This window comes from Ptychodera flava, chromosome 11 (genome assembly GCF_041260155.1).
Source record: "Ptychodera flava strain L36383 chromosome 11, AS_Pfla_20210202, whole genome shotgun sequence".
NCBI classification, from domain to species: Eukaryota; Metazoa; Hemichordata; class Enteropneusta; family Ptychoderidae; genus Ptychodera; species Ptychodera flava.
This window is the reverse complement of record NC_091938.1, coordinates 15,633,047-15,654,904: the sequence shown is the minus strand read 5'-3', so window position 1 is coordinate 15,654,904 and position 21,858 is coordinate 15,633,047. Positions and strand designations below refer to the sequence as shown.

The following is a 21,858-nucleotide window of genomic DNA, read 5'->3' as shown; positions in this document are numbered from 1 at the left end:
CGATGGATCCTACATTACAAAAGATAGCCTGTATTATTGATGAACACTCACCCAGGCTCATGGCACCTCTAAATAGAACCCTTCCCAAAATGATATGGGTCACTCCTCGCAGTGATCAACGTGCAAAACCCAGAAATAGCATTCCGATTTGCACCTTCACAAAGGCAAGGAAGTTAAATGTGAAACGCTATGAGAAAGTGAGTAACAGAGATCGACCAAATAAAGTGTTCCTGGTGCGATATCTTCGATGGCATCCACGATATCGGTTTCCCGTATGTGTAGTTATAGATGTTCTTCCATATGGGGACACTTTAGCGACTGGAACTGAAATACTCAAGATGGCTTATGGTGTCAAAGCATCTTACAAGACAGCAGCAAAACAAGAGCTGGCACGGCTATATCCTGACAAGTGGTCCGTTCCTCCACTTGAATACCGTCATCGTGAAAACCTACAGCACTTAGATGTGTTTACAGTAGACCCCGCAGAATCAACTGATCTTGATGATGCCTTAAGCATGGAGCCTCTGGGTGAGAACAGATACAGAGTAGGCATCCACATAGCTGATGTGTCATTCTTTGTGCATTGTAACAGTGAGTTGGATAAAGATGCCTTTCGGAGGGCAACTTCTCATTATCCTTGGAAGCAGAATCCAATTCATATGTTACCATCACAGCTGAGCACCAAACTGTGTAGTTTGATTCCTGACGAAGATAGACTAGCACTGACTCTTTTCTTGACTTTGTCAGACGATGCTGTAATATGTGAGCCACCACGCATGTGCCGTTCGATCATCAAATCGAGGGCAAACCTATCATACAAAGATGCAGAAAATGTCATAAATGGTGTCCAAGGTACAAATGCCATACCTCAGAGCGTTCAGGAAAGTATAGGCATTTTACACAGGTTGACATGTAAACTTCAAGCGAAACGTCTTGGTGATGGACAGTTTTGTTGCAGATATGAAACCGATGATGTGGCTGTATCACCACAATCACATTCCATGGTAGAAGAATTATTGCTGCTTGCGAACATGCAGGTGGCAAATCTGCTCGTTTCAGCTTTTCCTAATTGTACACCACTTCGGAGACAGAAATCGCCAAGGGAAAACAAATTGACTGATTGGAAGACGAAGCACAGAAGCCAGATTCCTAACAGTTTGGACATTGTTGCAAAATCAGAGTTGTTGCAATTACAGGAATTCCTTCAATCTGAACAAGCGGGCGATGTTGATGTATTAAATACTACATGGGAGAAGATAGTGGCGGCTATTCAGGTTGATGATACGGTTGAGCTAAGAAAACTGCTTCTCAATGACCTGAATCACCCACAGTTGGCTATAATGTCGACCAATTACTGGGAAATACAGGAAAGGGCTATCTACATAGCTTCCAATAATACAAGGGATGAAAGATCGCATTTCTCACTGAATGTACCAGAATATACCCATTTTACTTCACCAATAAGAAGATATATTGATATCGTCGTTCATAGACTGGTGATTGCATATCTGGCCTCAAAGAATTCACCATACAGTGAGGCAGAAATAAAAGAGATCTGTGACAGCTGTAATCAACAGGCTTCTTTTGCCAAAGAATTTGAACAAGCTACCATGGTGTTGCATGTTGCGACAACATTGAGAGAGAACCCAATTCAAACGTTGGCATTCATTTCATCAACAACTGATGAAGGTCTTACATTGCATGTTCCGGAGTACAACAGGCAAATTCCTGCTGCACAGCGTACTATTAATTTCAGTACACTGCAACCTTGTCAGAAACCAGTTATCAAGAGTGAGAATACCCCAGTAACATTGGAGTGGAAACAACGGATATATACCTATAGGGGAGATCTACAACATGATGATCTTCAAGCCAAGCGAGATTATCTTCATACTAGGCTATATGGTATTCCTATTTTGTCACCAGAACGATATGTTAAACACATCCCCGGTAGTATGTGGCGAGAAATGATGGCAAGCATTGTCAGGGAGAGACGATCGACCCTTCGTACAGTCCTTCATCGGATAAGTGTAATTCTTAACAATCCTTCAGTCAGGGCACAGCCGAGACTTAGACAAAAGTTAATTATTGCACCGAAGTGACGTCAGAAGGAATGTCTTCAGATGAGCCAGAAAATCGAAAACAATTCTGTAGGTTTAAACATACTTATTCTTGTGGCGATGTCGTACAGATCCAATTGTCTACGAGCATGAAGAAAGGAATATTAGCACCAGTTGTTCAACTTTTTAACATGACACCTAAGTTGGATATCTGTCTTGAACACCGCAATGATCCTATTCATTGTTTTTCAAAAGTTGCGAATGAAAGAACAGCCATCTTGAGAAGCAGACGAAATATTGTGGACTACAAAAGGGTTTGGCGAAATCTGCTTGGCATGGTGTCAGCCAATGGTGGTGTTGCAGCTGGTGAAACTGTGACAATTCATGATGTCAAAGTCAAATGGTCGAAACGTGACGACCACAGCAATACTTACGAGGGAATTTTCAGTTTGCCAGCTACTTTTTGTATAAATAGACACATACAGTTCTATTGTAATGACTTTGCATGCGTAAGATATCATATGAACGATGGTGATGATGATGATGATGATGATGATGATGATGATGATGATGATGATGAAACAGCCAAACCATCGAGAGTTAATACTACAGTGTCCGCTCAAGAGGGTGTATTCTGTTGGACAGCACATTGTGTGTGTACTGATGTGGAAAGCTTAAACAATTACAAGAAAAGAACAAACAAAACTGTCGAACGAGATAAAAATTGCACTAAGGTTCGTGTGATACTACATCAAAGCAAAACCCCAATGCCTGAGAAGCTCCTAAAGCAGGATGTCAAAAAATTACCACCATGTACCATAGAATGGATTCCTATAGGAGCGACTGATAGGTATGTGACGTTGCACTGTTAGTCAGGGATATACTTCAGATACTTTAACATATTCTTTGTCTTCCGATAACGCATGCGTTCAAGAGCATCGAAAAAAAATCAAATTGCTTACGATGTCAAAACCTCAGTTCATTTTTAACAGTTATTAAAAGGTATCATAACCAACAAATGACAACGTATATGGACACGGATCCGTGTCAAATTGGTAGAATATGTAAGTGAGAAGTAAGCATACATGTATGCTTTTCTCTTACAGGTGTATCACAAAAGCAATAGAAAAGTTGCCAATGGTATCTAACTTAGTACAAGACATTTGCCTCGGACGAAAGATAACTGTAGAAGGTAAGAAATGTACGATATTGTGTCAAAGTAGATTGCTGATTGGTAACCTGTATATATTTGAAATCCGATGACACATTTTGAGACTTCTACCATGTAAATTAGAAAGACTGAGTTGAATAGAAATGTCTTGTACATATCCCGTTCTATCAGATTCAAAAATGCAAGTATTTTGTACTTCTTTTACAGACAATAGAGCCGCCCTTGCAGTTACAGATACTGAGATACGATCACCTCGCCGGCCATTCTACAAACTAAACCTGTCCAGGATCAAGCAGTGAAAACTGCGTTGTGCAAACCATTTACACTTATCCAAGGTCCGCCAGGTAATTAAACTCTGTCGAATTTATCATTGCCATGTATATATATATATATATATATATATATATATATATATATATATATATATATATATATATATATATATATATATATATATATATATATATATATATATGTATGTATATATAATATATATATATATATATATATATATATATATATATATATATATATATATATTTGGGTGGATGGATGGATGGATAGATGGATAGGTAGGCAGGTAGGTAGGTCGGTCGATCGATCGACCGACTGATCGATCGATCGATAGATAGATAGATAGAGATAGATAGATAGATAGATAGATAAATAGATAGATAGATAGATAGATAGATAGATAGATAGATAGATAGATAGATAGATAGATAGATAGACAGAAAGACAGACAGACAGATGGATGGATGGATGAATAGATGGATGGATGAATGGATGGATGGATGGATGGATGGACGGCCATTCTTTATTAAACGAAGGAAAACCAGCAAATTTATAATCAGAAGATAGTCGATGGTTTTCTCTCTTCCTTCCTAAAACTATATAACCAAACTATGGACATGTGCTTCTATAATTGGTCCATTTGTGTTCAACATTTTAAAGCAGAAATTTACTAATCAACATATATACTTATTCATTCCTTTGTTTCAGGTACTGGCAAAACAGTCACTGGTGTACATATAGCGTATTGGTTTGTTAAAATGAATCAGCAATCTAGATTGTCTGATAAAGATCAAGTTCTATACTGTGGTCCTTCAAACAAAGCAGTTGATGTTGTTACTGGTAAGTATGGCTTATTTGCATAAGATCCATGATGTATATACATCATTCTAAAACCTGTTTAAGGTTGGATCCTCCTCGGGGACAGATACTCAGACTCTAATAGTTTTTACATCTCTTGTCGAGTCTACTGCTTTCATTGGCTCCTTTTGGAGCACTTGGAATAAATGAAGTTTTAAATCGAAAATTTAATTTTTCCCAACAGAGAACATGCTAGGATGGCGGCAATTTTGAATTTCAAATGTCTGTAAATGTTAGACTCTCTTGTATCAAAGTTGCGCTTGTCATTTGAGTTTGGAGTTTCACTATTTGCCACACACAGATTTCTTGACTGTAACGTACAGGATTTTTACTCTGACACACAACACCAAAGGATGAGAAGATTACCGCACGTTCTCTTATCATCCTGAATGTTTCAAAATAAATACACTGTGGCAGAGCTTTTACCTCTTTTACAGAAGTGACAGTTGCAATCATTTTTTCTCAGGCGTTAGATTGGCTTGAGTCCGATCAACCCATAGAGGTAGCTTACAGAGTGTCAGTGTGCTACCTCAATGGTCAACCACACCGGGTTCGACCATTTTAACAACAAGGGGCTTTATTTGCAGCAATAAGTCATTATTTTATTTGGGATATGAAAAAAAATGAAATGGAGCTATTGTGATGGAAATCACCAAAATTACATATGTATAGAAGCGTAGCTCACGGCGTGCTTCTAATTTGTTAGTTGTGACCAATTCCCATGATGTAGAGACTGTGTATGAACTCAACGTCAACAACGAGTGATACTCATTGTGGACCACTGCAATGTAGTAGTAGTTTCTCAGGGTGAGCTACTGAACTGGTCTTGCAAAAAATACTGAAAGTTATTACTGTCGATGCTGACAATCAAAATATCCCTATTTGCTGTTTGTACATGTGATCTACTAAACCAATTGCCTTATCACCACCAATGTCTTTTTACTTCGCAAGCTATTAATTACCGGAGATCAATGCTTGTTGCCTTTTCATAGATGTACGTTTTTAGTCCCCATGGACACCGTCCGGGGGGACTTATAGGTTTGGTCATGTCCTTGCGCCAGTGCGTGCGTGCGTCCGTCCATGCGTCCATCTGTTCACGCAAATATCTCAAACATGCCCTGGTCAATTTCTTTCAAACTTTGCACAAGGATAGTACCCTACCCAATACAGATGCACATCGATTTGTTTCACAATGCGATCAAATTTGGCCGTGTTAGAGGACTTTTTAGTTTACACCTCCATAGACTCCCATGTATAAGGCAGTTCTCCATAGACTCCCATGTATAAGGCCAAGAAAAATAAAAATTTAGTTTCTCATCGTATTCATATTGCAAAAAGGATGCAGTGACACAGTTTTTAGTCCCCACGGATGAAGTCCAGGGGGCTTATAGATTGGGTCATGTCCGTCCGTTCGTCCATCCGTTCGTCCATCAGTTCACACAGATATCTCAGATATTTTGACATGTCACGTGACCTTGGTGACCTTTGACCTCAAATATACATATTTGTCCATAACTCAGTAACCACAAGTGCTACACCCTTCATATATGGTATGATGGGACACCTTATGCCGCCAATGTTGTACCTCGTTAATTATGCGCATATCTAATTTTGAGCGAGCCAATAGAGCTAGAGGTCTGATTGACCTTTGACCTGAAATATACATATTTGTCCATTACTCAGTAACCACAAGTGCTACACCCTTCATGTATGGTATGATGGGACACCTTATGAAGCCACATATTGTACCTCATTAGTTATGCGCATATCTAATTTTGAGCGAGCCAAAAGAGCTATAGAGAGGTCTGATTTTTGGTATATAGGGATAACTTAGCAATACAATGTTTTTGACAAAATGTCACGTGACCTCAATCACCTTTGACCTGAAATATACATATTTGTCCATAACTCAGTAACCACAAGTGGTACACCCTTCATATTTGGTATGATGGAGACCTTATGACGCCACATACTGTACCTCATTAATTATGCGCATATCTAATTCTGAGCAAGCCAATAGAGCTGGATGTCTGATTTTTGGTATATAGGGAAAACTATAGGATAGAAGTTTTTTGACAAAATGTCATGTGACCTCGATGACCTTTTACCTAAAATATACGTTTATGTCAATAAATAAATAACCACAAGTGCTATGTCCTTTATATTTAGTAGGATGGGAGACCTTATGACAGCACATGCTTTGCCTCATTAATTATGCACACAACTAATTCTGGGCAAGCGAATTGAGCTAGAGGTCTGATTTTTGGCATATAGGATTAATTAGCAATACAATTTGTTTTTTCAAATGTCACGTGACCCGATGACCTCGATGACCTTGATTATACATATATATGCATAACTCAGTAACCACAAGTTCTATACCCTCCAATTTTGATAGGATATTAGACCTTAAGATGTCACATCTTGTACCTCATTTATTATGCGCATATGTATTTCATGGCTTGCCATTACAGATGGAGGTCTTATCTTTTTTCCCGATTTAGAACCATAACTTAGACATGCCTCATGTGTTTCAAATTGGGATCAACGACATAGACCTATGTGCCCATAGATCTCAACATATACACTCCAGTGATACTTCTTAATGACCACATTTCCCTGCCCCATCAAGACTAATACTCCTATTACAAGTGGGGACTATGTCATTGTCAATGACTTGTTCCCTGTGTATTGTGCCTTTTTTGATGCCTTACTGTAAGGCAATAAATATGAGAGGTATGAAGATCAACCGTTGCTCAAACGTCCACATGCACATGTTTTCATTTCCTCTGAGACTTGCGCAGAGACACTCAGAGACAATATGCAATGGCTGACCAAGACTGCGATGTTTTCAGCCAATCATATGCATCGTATGTGGCGCCAAATGTAAAAAAAATTAACTTACACCATCATGCTTATTTCAGAGATAGAACAGATGGAATATATATATATATATATATATATATATATATATATATATATATATATATATATATATATATATATATATATACATACACATACATGACTACATACATGACTACATACATGACTACATACATACATACATACATACATACATACATACATACATACATTGGGCCTCGTTCTGATACACCTACAAAAGTTTATTTATATAGGGCCTCGTTCTGATACTGCTGCCAAAAGTTATATATAGGGCCTCGTTCTGATACACCTACAAACGTTTATATGCAGACTCGTATATTTATTTCTTATACATCCTCGTTTTCTAAACAAGATAGTGACTTCCAAATGTTCATGTCATGTTGGTCACAACTGGATTTACATACAAGACATCGCGCTCACACTGCTGCATACTGGAACAGCAAGGCTTGTGTGTTTTATAGACCATAGAAGGACCCTAGTAGCCCAGTGTACGATGCTGTGTGCTCCTTTTGTTATACGGTGGTGGACGGGAGGCAGTGGGCCTATAGCCCCAGGACAAGCGTCGACCATACAACACTCGTTCACTGAGGCTGCTGCAGTAAGCTGTGCAACCAACTTTTGCGGTCTACAGAGTTAAGCGAATAAAGACAAAAAATTAATACTGAAATATTGGTGCAATAAACCCATGCACAATGATGGATGAAGGTCAATTTGGGTAAAAAGACAGCAATTCTTGGTCTTGGGCTTTCCTCGGGGCATTCGACGCAAGGAGCATGGAGGTACACAAGAGCATGGAGCTAATACAATGGTTGTGTTTACGAGAATTAGAAATGATCAGAAATTCCAATTCACCAGTCAATCAGCGACACTCAGCCGACAGAGTATATGAGATTCATTGAAGACTACACAGAGGTTGCAAGAGATCATATGTATGTATGTGTAGTGTGTGTGTTTTTATGCATGTTTTGGCGAATGTATGTGTGTACGTGGCGCCCCATACACCTGAATTGAGAAAGAATGACTTTTTCGAGAGGAAAAATTTGTTTATTTGTTTTGTATGGTAAGAGAACGTACGACAATCGACACATCCTTTGATGTTGTGTGTTAGAGTAAAACAACTTGTATGCTACAGTCGAGAAATCCGTGTGCCAAATACCAAAACGCCAAACTCAAATGACAAGCACTGTAACTTTGATTTTCAAAAAGAATGGTTTAAAATTTCCTTGAGAAAATTTGAACAAACGTTAAAGTCTTTCAGTTTTGAGGTACGTACTACCTTAATGGCCATTTCAATAAAAATTGACAGTACCATTAGCCATTGCCGTGCAAATAAGACGGACGTTCGATCAGCACTCGAAGAAAATAAAATCACTGGAAATTCACTGTCGCTTATATTGGATTTTTCCTTCCTTGCAGCGTACTTGAAAAAGATCGTTCCTGCGATAAAAATTCTGAGAGTATATGGTGAGAGTATCGAACATCAAAGTTTCCCAGTTCCATGGATGGTGGTTTATCCATTGAGGGCTGGAGGTAACAGAATTACCATGTCAGAGGAGCACAAAGATGTAGCTCTACACTTTTTGATACGACAACCATCAAACAAATACCATGCAAAGATAAAAGAGTTTGATAGGTCATTCCAAAAATCAAGGCACCCATATACCACGACGACAAATCAGAGTATCTGCGTCTCATTAGTGAAGCAGAGAAAATAGAACTTGGACGAAGTGATGTCATTTTATGCACATGCGCTCACAGTGGAACCGAACGCATAGCTGCTGGAACCCGAATTAGACAGTGCATCGTTGATGAGTGTGGCATGTGCACTGAGCCAGAGAATGTACTGCCACTCGTAACGAACCAGCCACAGCAAGTTGTCCTTGTCGGTGACCATAAACAACTGCGCCCAATCGTCACAGAAGATATGGCAAAGAAATTGGGTATGGAGATATCACTTCTAGAACGATACGAGAAGAAAGCTATGATGCTGACATTACAGTACAGAATGGTAAGATGATGTTTGTGGATATGCTCTATATTGCCAAAAAGACTCCTTCAGCATTTTCAACACTATTTAACAAATACATTTTCTTTAAAAATTTGTGACTCGTATATACCTGACTGAACTGCTAAATTGACGATATTCATGAACGTTTGACTTTGATCCTACTATATAGTTCATGGCCCACTCAACAGTGAAGGTGTTAAGTTGTAATACTACTTTGAAAAAGGAGTTTTCTTATCGAGTCGATATTACTTGATCCATACAGCATCCTGGCATTTGTCAATTTCCATCAGACCAATTCTATCAGAAGAGGCTTGAAACGGCTCAAAATGTCTTGGAGCGACCTCATGGTCTGAATATTTGGCCGGGTAGTGAAGAGAAACCAGTTGTGTTTTGCCACATAGTGGGTACGGAGGAACGGCAAACGGTGTCAACAGCAGAAGGAGGTGAACAGTCTAGGAGCAACTTGGACGAAGTCGAACAAGTCGTGAGTCATGCCTATCATTCATAGATTTTCTTATTTTAACATGGAATTTCTTTCGTATGGTTAAACATGTACTAGGATGTCAATACGGGATCTAATACAGGAGATCGCTTATAAATCAGAAATGACTGGCTGCAGCTATTCGGCCCCGTCAAGAATTTTATTAACATATTTCAGTTTTTTTGTAATGAGGCCACAACAACCGTATGTATATTAGCTGTAAACAATGACGAAGCGAACATTTGTAAAAAATACATGGGAAAGGACGTGCTTTTACATTGCGATAAAAGAGGGTAAGTTGTTTTTTTTGTTTATCACTGGTGCGTATGAACCTAACTTGGTGTTTGTGTCAACTTCCTTCCATCACCGTCTTCTCTCGCTATTTATTCAGGAACCTGAGATAGATATGTTGAGCACTCAATCAAAGACTATTGATTTGCTATTTTTCCCAGGTGCGAATGGCTATAACGTTAGTGGTCCGACACCTGGTGAACCCAGCGTCCATCCTCATCATTTCTCAGTATAGGGCACAATGTTCAGAAATAACCAAGAGTTTAAAGGACAAAGGTCATTCAAATATAACTGTCAGTACAGTTATAGTAAGTCAAGGTAATAATAGCAGCATGCTGTTTGTTTCGAGTTCTGTCATAGCACTATGTTGGTTAGTTGATGACAGGCTTAAACTGACACTGTTGAGGTTTTCTATAGCATATCAAAAGTAAATGCAGTCGCTCTCTAACATCTCTAACACTTTCCAGCAGTTACGTTGAATTGTTCTATGTTCTTTTCTCTCACCGTCACCATATTTTGAAAACGAAGACATAATGCAGGGCTCTCTGACAAATACAAAATCGATCGTAAAATTCGTACATTAAAAATGAATTGATGTTGATGGCGGTTGACGTTTAGGCATCAATCCTGTCGGTGCTAGGTACTATACATTATATTTTTGTATGATTTGCAAAACAGAACTAATAATTTGGTAAAGACAGAAATGCTGGCAGACATAGAAGGACAGGCAAACTAACATCATGCGTAACATTAATCTTCAGTAAATACCATTAATAAGTACAAAGTAATGTTCCCCTGAGTTTGAAAATAGGAAAAAATCAAACACGGACATATTAATGTTTGTCCACGAATGGACCTCATCAAACGTTCGTCTATGTCGCATTGTCTTTGGAAAACTTTTCTTGAAACCATAACATCTATGATTTATCAAGTGGGTAATTGCAGTCAATTTGTGTCTCAGCAATATAATATTCATACATTCTTATAGGAAGTGAGTGGGATTACGTCCTCTTCTCAACTGTGAGATCACTTCCGAGAGTAGAGATCGAAGAGAAGCCATCGCAGGGATGGCTACTTAGCAACCTGGGGTTATCACCGACGAACACCAAATCAATGTGGCAATAACCCGAGCCAAACTTGGGTTAATCATTGTCGGTAAGTCACATCGATTTTTGGCACTTGAAAAGCAGGTATGTATATCTCATAATAAAAACTTTGTTCACTTGGTAGGACTTGAGTGATATTAAGAACTGGTCAAACTCGAGTGGTATACCGTTGCTGGGTGTGATTTATTGCTATTATATCATAACAGTATGTTGAAATTCTGGCGAGGAACGACAAAAAACATATTTTTGCTCAAGCTGAGAGCTCGTGCGTATGCCAGCCGTGGTATATCGCCAATATACCACGGTTCTTTTCGCGTCTCGACCAATCAGATCGCTGTATTTGCGCCATCAATATACTGGTATTATATAATACCCAATATCGTCTGTTCCTGTGTCGTATCAGCATGAGTGTCATTTGTGCTGCGTCACACATGAGACGAAGTCAAGTGTCTGATGCAGCACAAATGACACGAATGCTGATACGACACAAGGAACAGGCGATATTGGGTAATAACCGATTTATCATATAGGCCTACCCATGCCCCGAATTTTACTAATACTTATGAAAAACCTTAAATTTTCCTGGCTTTACTTTATTATGCTTTGCGCATAAATATCAACATATTTGTGTGAACAGGTTTCATTCATAAACTATACCAAGAAGTCAACATCACGCACGACATCGTGCGAGTCCTCAATATCTCAATGAACCCAAGAAAAATACACCGGTATTCAAGAATTGTCGTACAAGGGGGATTTTTTAAAGGTGCAATATGCTGTTACAGTTGTAACCGATCAAAATCTCATTTGCTTTAAATTAAACTAAGTTCGATCGCGCTTGGTCATCTTAAGGCACTGAGATGGGCCGCCTTTTTGCTTGTTTACACTGAGAGTTGCCATGTCAACAGGTGTCGCGCGCGCGACATCGCTGTCACGCCACACGCTCACTACCTGTTCGGAGGTAGGCCGTGCCGTGCGAACGGCAGAATGTTTGCTAGAGCTTGTCTAAAAAAATACAAGAACTTTAACAGAAAAATCATGGGAAAATATTACAAGACTCAACATGTTATTTCCGTATTTAGCAACCCAAAATATCCGTGTTCTCAAAGCCCTTCAAATTTTTACGTCGGCGACATCGCTTCGCAGGCGGAGAGCGGCAGCCATTTTCTTAACGTTGTTAACCATCGCATTGCAAATGTAGTTTGGGAATACTCAAAAACTGATGACGTTTATCGTGCATATGTCGACGTTTACCGTGAAATATTGCGGCTGATATTTTACGGTAAATGTCACTAGGATGAGGCAATGTGGGCATGGTATATGATCATAGTTCATGTTATACTTCAACAATAATATTATCACCCGCTCAATCATGCATTTTGGGTTCGCTCTTTTAGCTGTATGTAAAACAACGTTTAATAGTACGTATGCTTGACGTATTAGTTGCTGTAGCCTTGCTGCAATATATAAATTAATCTTTTCCTCTCATTATCGTGTAACATCACTAAACGACTGTTTGGAATATCAGTCTTTTAATTGTTTAGAATTTCAGTCCTTTGAATCTAGTTTACAGACTGACAATAGCTCTGACTGACAGTAACCCTACACGTGATGCATCATTAGAATGATATCTCCTTGTTTATTTTTTGGAACTTGAACATAATATACATAACATAACATTGCATTTTTTAAGCAACTAGTATTCCTCAGGGAAGCTCACTGGCGCGTAAGAATGTTAATCTGGGAAAGCTCTCTGAAAGCAGTATGTTTTCAGTTTCGACTTGACGCTTTCCAGTGTTGGAGCAGACCAAGTGCTATGGGAAGTTGGTTCCATGGAGCAGAGTATATTCTTAAATGACTATAAGGAAGTACGAACTGTTGTAACCCGGAAGACTGTTGTAACTTACGGAAGACTTTCTTCAAACTTTCCTAAAAGAATTCGACCATGTTGCCCTTGCCAATAGGCTACGAAAAGCTGATATACTGCCTGCCTATCTGCGAGAATTTAAAGCCGATGTTTGGAACGAGTAAGACGATCATATTGAAACTGTTGCATTCTAGAATCCCGCCCACGTGATCATGTTAAGTTGGGCGTTAGTTTTGCAAGGGCCCAAAGGCTTGTAGTTGTACAAGATTGATGTGTGCCTGTTTGGCATGCTCCAAATGCAGACAGATTGATGGAATTCAGATTTGTAACCTGAACCAGTTGGTGATAGTATGCAAAGAATAAAACCAATCAGGAAATTTAGGGGTCAAAACTTAATGTTTGTCAGAGAAATGCTAAAGATAAGTCTCCGTGTACTCAGGTGACACATTCTGACTCAGCATGATCCAAATGCAGATGACTGCATAAAATTTTGATTTGAAAAACTTTATCACTTTGTGATAGCCTACAAAGATTAAAACCAATGAGGAAACTTAGAAGTTGAAGCTTTATGAGGGTAGCATTAAGTCTCCGTGTACCTAGGTGACGCAATTCTGACTCAGCATGCTCAAAATGCAGATGACTGCATAAATTTTGATTTGAAAATTATAATCAGTTCGTAATCGCATACTAAAATTAAAACCAGTAAGAAAACGGAGAAGTCACAGCTTTTTTAGTGTAGGGAAATGCAGCATGAAGTCTCTGTGTACCTAGGTGACACAATTCTGACTCAGCATGCTCAAAATGCAGATGACTGCATAAATTTTGATTTGAAAACTTTTATCACTTTGTGATAGCCTACAAAGATTAAAACCAATGAGGAAACTTAGAAGTTGAAGCTTTATGAGGGTAGCATTAAGTCTCCGTGTACCTAGGTGACGCAATTCTGACTCAGCATGCTCAAAATGCAGATGACTGCATAAATTTTGATTTGACAACTATAATAAGTTTGTGATAGCATACAAAGATTAAAACCAATGAGAAAACTTAGAAGTCGAAGATTTATGAGGGTAAGAGAAGTGCAACATGAAGTCTCAGTGCACCCAGGTGACACAATTCTGACTCAGTATGCTCCAACTGCACATGACTGGATAACATTTTGATTTGAAAACGTTAATCACTTGGTGATAGCATACAAAGATTAAAACCAATGAGAAACGGAGAAGTTGGAGCCTTATTAGGGTAAGGGTAATGCAGCGTGACGTCTCCGTGCACTCAAGTGACACGATCTTTTTGAAAAACCGACAAAGAATAAAATCAATGAATATTGAAGGTTAGTGAAATGAAGACATGTCTTCCAACACCAAAATGGCATCTTTCTAATTCAAGCATAATGCAGGTTTATGCCAAAAATTGTGATAAAGCACTGAAACAGTTTGATAATAGCAATTAATACAATTAACAAATATGAAATTCTGTAGATTGTTTGCAAGTAGTGTCCAACATGGTGTTGAATAGACTTCTTTTGTTCTACTTACTTTGTTAACTGCTTTATCAAACACATGCACAATGCGATTACCATGAGGGAGCCGTCATTATTTACGGCCTGGGGTCACTCAAAAATGTAAAACTTCAAGGGAGGGGGGTTGCTCAATTTTTGTGGTGCAAAATAAATTGAAACACCTCTAATATTGCACCATTGCACATCAACTTCTCAAAATTTTTGATGCGAGAGGGGACTTCCCCTCTCGTGTTCTCCCCTTTGGGGTTCTAACAGATTTACTAGTAAAAAACAAATTGAAAACACCTCTCAGATTGCACCAGACTTCACTATTGCACACATCAGTTACTCAAATTTTTCACAGGATGTAGGACAAAGCTGAACCTCGATCCCCCGACTGTAAATTATGGCGGCTCCCTTGAATAATAATTTAAAAAAGCTTACACGCAGAATACATTGACGATAAAGACAAATACATGCATATTTAGCTGCATATTTCCACAAGGAACTAATGATTTTGTATGTGCCCTGGTGTTATTTTAATTCTTGGCCACTGTGGGCACACGTACAGATTACATGACATTTGAGTATTTTGTCACAACTCTGAAGCAACTGGCGAATTTCAAAGAAATGCTCACACTTATCTCTGTAAACGATGGTTTTGCTATTCATATTTAACAGTGCCATGAATGCACAAACAAAGCACAGAAACTCGGCTTTGCACCATAGCAATCACAGTACAGGGGTGTTGAACCATAGAATTCTACCTCCATCAGTCCAGCTTGATGCAGACCTGCACTGGTTTGCTCTGACCTTAAAACCGCCTGCTACCACAAAAGATTTGAAATATATGAGATTGTATTCTTCTTTTGTGTTACAAGACCATGGTCAATAATCGAAATGACAATTACTCTTCTACTCACGTGCTTCGAAACAGCACGAAAAGCGTTTTTTTATACTTCGATCGCAGGAGACGACCCACGCCATATTCATTTGTCTCTCACCGTACCGCATACTAGCCCCATTACAGATTATTGGCACTTAAAAACAAAAAACATCATTTCCAGACCTAAGCGTATAGAGATCATAGTTTATACTCAAAAATCTCTTTTGTATATTTTGGTAAATACATTTTTGTACGTTGAAATCCTGCTGTATCACCAATGTTTAACTATACTCATCTGACACCATGTCAAATACAATCCATATAGATTATACTGAACAGTGGCCTAATTTTAAGGTTGCTTCTTAAGGAGTCATTTCAATAACACTGTTAAGTCCATGTTCACTTTATTTGCAGAAATGTTTAAAAATAACACGATTGGAACTAATTTGGGATAATTGGATGGTGAAGTAATGTCGGTTTAATCTGCAAATGTAAGCTCATCTGCTTTTCTTGTTAAGTTATACACTTGTTTTTATGAGTTATTTGTAATATTGCAACATTCAGCTATAGGGCACCTAACATTTTTAAGAAATTTGAAAAATGTAAAGATCCAATTATCCCAAATTAGTTCCAATCGTGTTAAATGTATATTTACTAGCAGTTCCATGTTTTTTTCTTCTGATCACTATATTTTTATTTCGATATCTACAAGGATGTAGTCCTCATAAAGCAATATAGACAAATAAAAGTAAAGGCATTATCTCAGCAATCTTAGTTTGCTATACCATAAATTGCACTGTATTTGACATGTTCCTTATCTTATATACCCCATTGTCTCTTTTTCATATCGCACTACAGGAAACAAGAAACTGCTTCAAACTCATAAAATGTGGAATCACTTACTGCAAACTTATGAGGAGAATAACTGCGTCGTATCAGCACGGGAGTTTTTAAAGTTGCCCATGTACCAGTAAGTTATGTGATTTGTTGTGGAAACAGGTTACTGAAACTATGACCATTCGCCGTTCAGACGGCTAAGACGTTTTAATATTTCTTGAAACTGCTGAGAGAGCAATTTACATTTCAACAATGTCCTGACTTCTAGCTTGTCCGAGAATGACAGTCGTTATAACTTCAAACAAGTATTACATAAAATGTTTCTCAACCGCACACTATCTCTCACTTTAGAATGAAAGTATCAGATCGAGCACAAATTTAAAAAGTACTATAACAAATAAACTACGACTGATAATCAACGTATATGTAAGTTTTAGAAAATTGTTGGGATGTCAAGTAAACCTTCATCAATTTCAAGCTGTCCTCGTTCGGTCGATAAGGTCGTTGTATAGTTTCTTAAGACAGCTGTCGGAAAAACACCCGTTACTATTTACTTTTGGAAACGAGCAGGGCAGGGGGCCGGAAGAGACGTTAGCAAAATGTTCTAATTTTAAGAGTACCAACTTATCCAATAACAGTGATTTAGGGTAATATGCACCTCGAAAGTGAAAGACTTAAACTTTTGCTATAACTTTCCTCAAGGAATCTTTTAATCATTCTCTTTCAAAATCAAGAATACAAATAGGGGGTCACCGTGCAAATTTTGGTACTAGAGAAAACAATTACCCAAGATTTACCGATATTAGAAATTCAAAATGGCCGCCATCCCTGTGTTAACTCTATGGAGAAAAATAAAAATTTTCGAATTTCGAAAAAGTAAGCCGGTGAAAAGTTTTCTTTCACCAAGAGCTTTAAAATGAACCCCCACATGTGGTATATCAGAAGAGAATTGTAAAAGTTTGAGAGTCCGAATGTCTGTCCCCGAGGTGCGTTCTACCACAGAGTAACATAAACAGAGTGGCAACACTTGCATGCCTTTTGTTCCATGGTCGTCTCGGTAGACTATTGGCTTTTCATATTAAAATGAGCTTCAAAGGTGTTAAACTTTTTGGAGGCTTTGTTTGTGGTTGATAATTACACGAGATTATGCGAAACATACGACGAGATGGCATCGTACTGCCAGTCGCGTAGCAACCATAGTTACTTTGTGAGCTCTCAGGCCAGAAACACTGCTTCACGCCAATCAAAACATAACACGCCAGCAGTTTCATAAACATGTCCTTTCTTGACGCACGTGTAAAAGACGGTATGACTGACCGTAAGCCATTGAGTAAAACCAGACAGTATCGATAAAAGACTTTCAAATTTTGTTCAAACACACTCATTATATATTCATAAAAATATGAGAGGAATTTTTAAAACGGTAAAACCCACTTTCCTGAAGCTCAAAACACTCCCGTTTTTGCCAGCACATCAATTCCGATCAGCACCACACGACAACAACAACACAAACTTTGTCGAACATACTTTCGCTTAACAATTGGTGAAAATCCGAAAATTACCGAAGGGTGCATGGTCGGCACTCTTCGGAAAAGAGAGCCAAGAGCTTCGTGAGGCGAGGCAAACATGGATTGCTTACGTAACCGCTTCACGCCTTAAACAATAGGTGTTGCCACTCTGTGTATGTTACTCTGTGGTTCTACCTTAAAGCGCAATTTATACAAGAGGTTTTTTGAGGGACCACAATGTTAATAAGTTTTTTAACTTGTCCGTATGTGTGTTTGTCGTTTTTCTTGTTGTATTGAATGGTTTTCTTTAAAGTGCTAAAAAATCAAATCAAATCAAATATCACTGAATTTTCACCTGAAAGTCGGCTTTCACTATATGTGATTGTCTATGGTGCAAACTATGAACAATATTATTTCCACACAAATCTTAATGTATCTGTGCATTTATTTTTGTTTGACGATTGACAGGAATGTACTTCACTAAGATATGGTTATTAGAAGTGTATATGTATGCAAGAAACTCGATTTTGGAATTATGCCAAAAATTCATTTCAGTAAAATGGTTGTCTATGGCGCAAAATATGAGCAATGTCTTCCAATACAAAACTGATGATATCTGTGCATTTATGTATTTTTGAAAACTGATATGAATGTACTTCACCAGAATATGATTATCTAGAGGGCAATTGTTTACAAGAAAGTATCCTTTGGAATTTCACCCTAAAGTGTCATTTCAGTATACATGGTTGTCTATCATATGGTGCTATCATTTTTTCCCAATCAAAACTGGCAATATCTGTGCATTTATGAATCTTTGAAAACTGATATGAATGTATTTCAGTAGAAAATAGTGTTTGAGTTGGAAATGTGTACAGGAAATTAGACTTTGGTATTCTCATTACTACACTTTGACAGTCAGCATTTCACTGTTGACAAGTTCAAACTATAAATGATAATCAGGCAATGACACACAGCTGTTTCATTGATAGCACCAGAATACAGATTTATGAAAGATTTGTTTTTCTGCCCAGTTAGAGTGGATTATTGGTATGATTTGTATGGAGAGAAAAAGTTGGAGGCTCCCATTTACGCCCCCCTTACATTCTGTTTTTTTTTCGCCCCCATTTTCTCTTCCGGTGCCCTTTGCCGTTTAGAATGCTTGTTCCCTTAATCGTTGACAAATGACACATAACAACAGCTGTACGTAGTGAGTCATTGCATCGTTTGGTGGCGCTAACTTACTTGATGTTACCATAATATCTTTCGAGTAAGATCGAGCCCACGACATGTTATCTGTCGTTTTCAGTTGTCTTGCAGTAAAATGCGTTTGCATGTATGAGTTGAGCGGAAAGTAACTTCCATCGATTTTATTTTGTAGAGTCTTCAAATATTTTGAATAAGTATGGACGATTGAGAACTTCAGCATTGTTTTCACATAATGTCGCTGCAGTACTACTTTTAAGCATTTAAATAATGTCAAAGTACGAAGATATTTTCTGACTGTAGCTTTTACGGATGCAGGAAATTGTTCATTTATACATCAATGTAAATGAACGTAAAAGTTCCCTATAATGTGATTTATGGTGCATGTTGTTTGCTGGTTTTCTCAAAGTCTGTTAAGATTAACATTGCATTTCAAATTGTTTCATTGTTAGTATCACTTGTTTCACATACAAGTCGCCGTACTTCTTAACTTACAGGGGATTAAAACAGCCGAAGTCGTTTCAACACGGTGAGTACACAGACATGCACAGCGAGCTTAAGTGGGCTGAGCGGAGGGAAGCCCCGCTTATCGTCGTGAGAAAATAGAAAGAGAAAAGGAACGAGATCGCTACCTTATTTTAGACACTTCACCAGGAAAAGAAGATGATCGGCAACGGAATAACGTGGTATGGATATTTCATCAGTTTGTACTTGCCTTGCCAACATTTTACATATTATGCCAAGTGAGACTTCTCAAAGAGTGTGCATACTGCTTATTGTGAGTGAAATAATCATATATCCGCAAAATGGTATGTGGTGAATTGCGTAGCGTATACCTTTTAATAGTTTAATCACTTTAAAGCCATGAGTATCATACAATAAAAAGCACTCTTGAAGGGTTACTCGTAACTTTAAAAAGCCCGATATTTTCGACTAATGTGTGAGAATTTTATTGCCCTTGAAATTTCTTTTCTGAGTACCAAGTACAAGCTTCATTTTTACTTTTACTGATCTGATCTCTCATGTTGTGCGCATTCATTGACAAAGCTAAATGCTGAGTATTGAATTTGCTGTCGGAAGTAGAAACGGAAAGTAATGTTAGTATAAGAAGCAAGAGTAGTGGAAATCTAAGTAAGACTTTTATGCCTTCTGTGTCATATGATTTTTGGTGGTGAAAAACGAATAAGAATATGGAAATAACTTAATCAGGAATATCTGGACTTTTTCCAAATAAAAGTAGAAAAGCATGCATGCAAGTTCATTGTAAATTTCACAAAGCACAACGCAGACATACTTAGCAACCTGTAAACTAAATTGAAAAACTGTTGAACTATATAGCATTTTTTGAAAAATATGATGTCCTGAATAAGAAAGAGAAAAAAGCTCAAAAATGAGTCACTGTGACAACAATTTTTACAGGTTAAAGTTAAAGTACCCTTAGGAACCTACCAATACTGTTACACCTGTAGTTCCGAAAAATATTGTTTTAGCAAAACGAAACGACATAATATATTCGAATTTTCTTGACCTAGATACCCCAACGCTATCAACTGCCATGTGGATTTGTCCTCCAAGTTCCACCTGGGTCTCTAGAAGACATTGACTTTAATGTCATCATCAGCGGGAAAAATATCAATCGGCCGTCTCTCCAAGAGTATCAGTGCTATCAATCCGATGTAATTGAATTCACACCACAAAATCGTCAATTCAAAGAAACCAATACGCCTGATGATGAAGTGCCTAAATGTAGGGCCCTTTGATAGAATACTTCAAATCTTAGAAAGTGACGATGGTGAAATTTGGGATGAGCTAGAAATGGCAGTGGTAAGTTTTTAAACACCACTTTACATACTACGTTAATAATATGATAACGTTTAAAAGAGGTATCCAGCCAAGAAGCCTCGGTCAAAAATACTTTTGTCCGGTGCTACGACTGATCATTGCTCATCCTGTACTTTAAATATGTGAGAGTTTAGTGCTATGACACCCGGACCCGTTGCTTGTTCAAATAAGGTCCAGCTTGACGGTTTGAATTCAAATCTTTAAACTCAAGTAAATCTTCCCTCGATGTCAGAACATTAAAATGAACGAAATGATGCCTTATTTCAGACTTTAATGAGGTGTGTGACAATTTTTCCGCAATTAAGGTACGACCAGGTGAAATTTCAGACTTTCTAACTCATACTGACTACAGTGTGTCGACGTGCAAGAGGGTTTTGGAGAAGATTGTTTTGCAATACAAATCATTGTCCTTTCAAATAATGGTGTAGATCGATATTGATGAAAGAAACAAATCTCTGCTATGAAGCAACAATGTATGGGTGTCTGTAACAGCTGTTCCAGGGTAACGACAACCATTTTTCTGTCGCTAACTTGCAAAACAAAAAGGACAGGACTGTGCCGCTTGCTCTTTTTCATCGCTGCAAGGCAAAAGCAATACATTGAAGCGGAGCTTAACCTTTTCGAGGATAGTTTCAAATATACCAAATATGTCAACAAGACCGCCTGCAGTAGACGGTCAGATGAAGGGAAACGAATGATTTATGTAAAGCTAAATTCAATCAGATTATGGCAAAAGCGAAAATGAATCTTGCATTCAAATTTTAAATATACATGAATATCAAATCTCCTGGTATGGACAGCTCTTTGAGTTTGTATGATATACAATAATACAAGACTCTTTACAGTTTTCTTCTTTTTTCTCAGGAGGACGGGTATGTTGTAGTTGAAGTGAGCAACCTGTCATTGTTCCTCGCTGTTTCAAAACCCTACCAGGATACTTTCAAAGTTTACAAACAGGGAGGCACTCTCAGATCTCGTACAAATAAAGATGTTTCAATCGAAGTGCCGAAGGATACATTTGACGAGACAACCTATATTGAT

At 38.1% G+C, this 21,858-nt stretch overlaps 2 protein-coding genes across 3 annotated transcripts; both read left to right on the top strand.

Moving 5' to 3' along the window:
* The first annotated feature begins 2 nt into the window (after positions 1–2).
* Positions 3–2,102, top strand: LOC139144378 (3'-5' exoribonuclease HELZ2-like). Its single transcript, XM_070715079.1, has one exon. It carries the CDS (start codon positions 3–5, stop codon positions 2,100–2,102), a length of 2,100 nt encoding a protein of 699 aa, XP_070571180.1.
* Positions 2,103–2,105: 3 nt separating this feature from the next.
* On the top strand, positions 2,106–21,858 carry LOC139143607 (3'-5' exoribonuclease HELZ2-like). 2 transcript variants are annotated; one of them, XM_070714072.1, is made up of 12 exons: positions 2,106–2,910; positions 3,167–3,252; positions 3,439–3,575; positions 4,234–4,365; positions 8,707–9,298; positions 9,561–9,782; positions 10,232–10,388; positions 11,059–11,225; positions 16,286–16,397; positions 19,473–19,661; positions 20,508–20,799; positions 21,682–21,858. In XM_070714072.1, the coding sequence occupies exons 1-3, from the start codon at positions 2,114–2,116 to the stop codon at positions 3,528–3,530; spliced, it is 975 nt and encodes a 324-aa protein (XP_070570173.1). In that variant the 5' UTR covers positions 2,106–2,113; the 3' UTR covers positions 3,531–3,575; positions 4,234–4,365; positions 8,707–9,298; positions 9,561–9,782; positions 10,232–10,388; positions 11,059–11,225; positions 16,286–16,397; positions 19,473–19,661; positions 20,508–20,799; positions 21,682–21,858. The 2 variants fall into 2 exon arrangements, with proteins under 2 accessions (XP_070570173.1, XP_070570174.1); XM_070714073.1 differs by lacking the exon at positions 2,106–2,910 and having other exon boundaries at positions 3,125–3,252.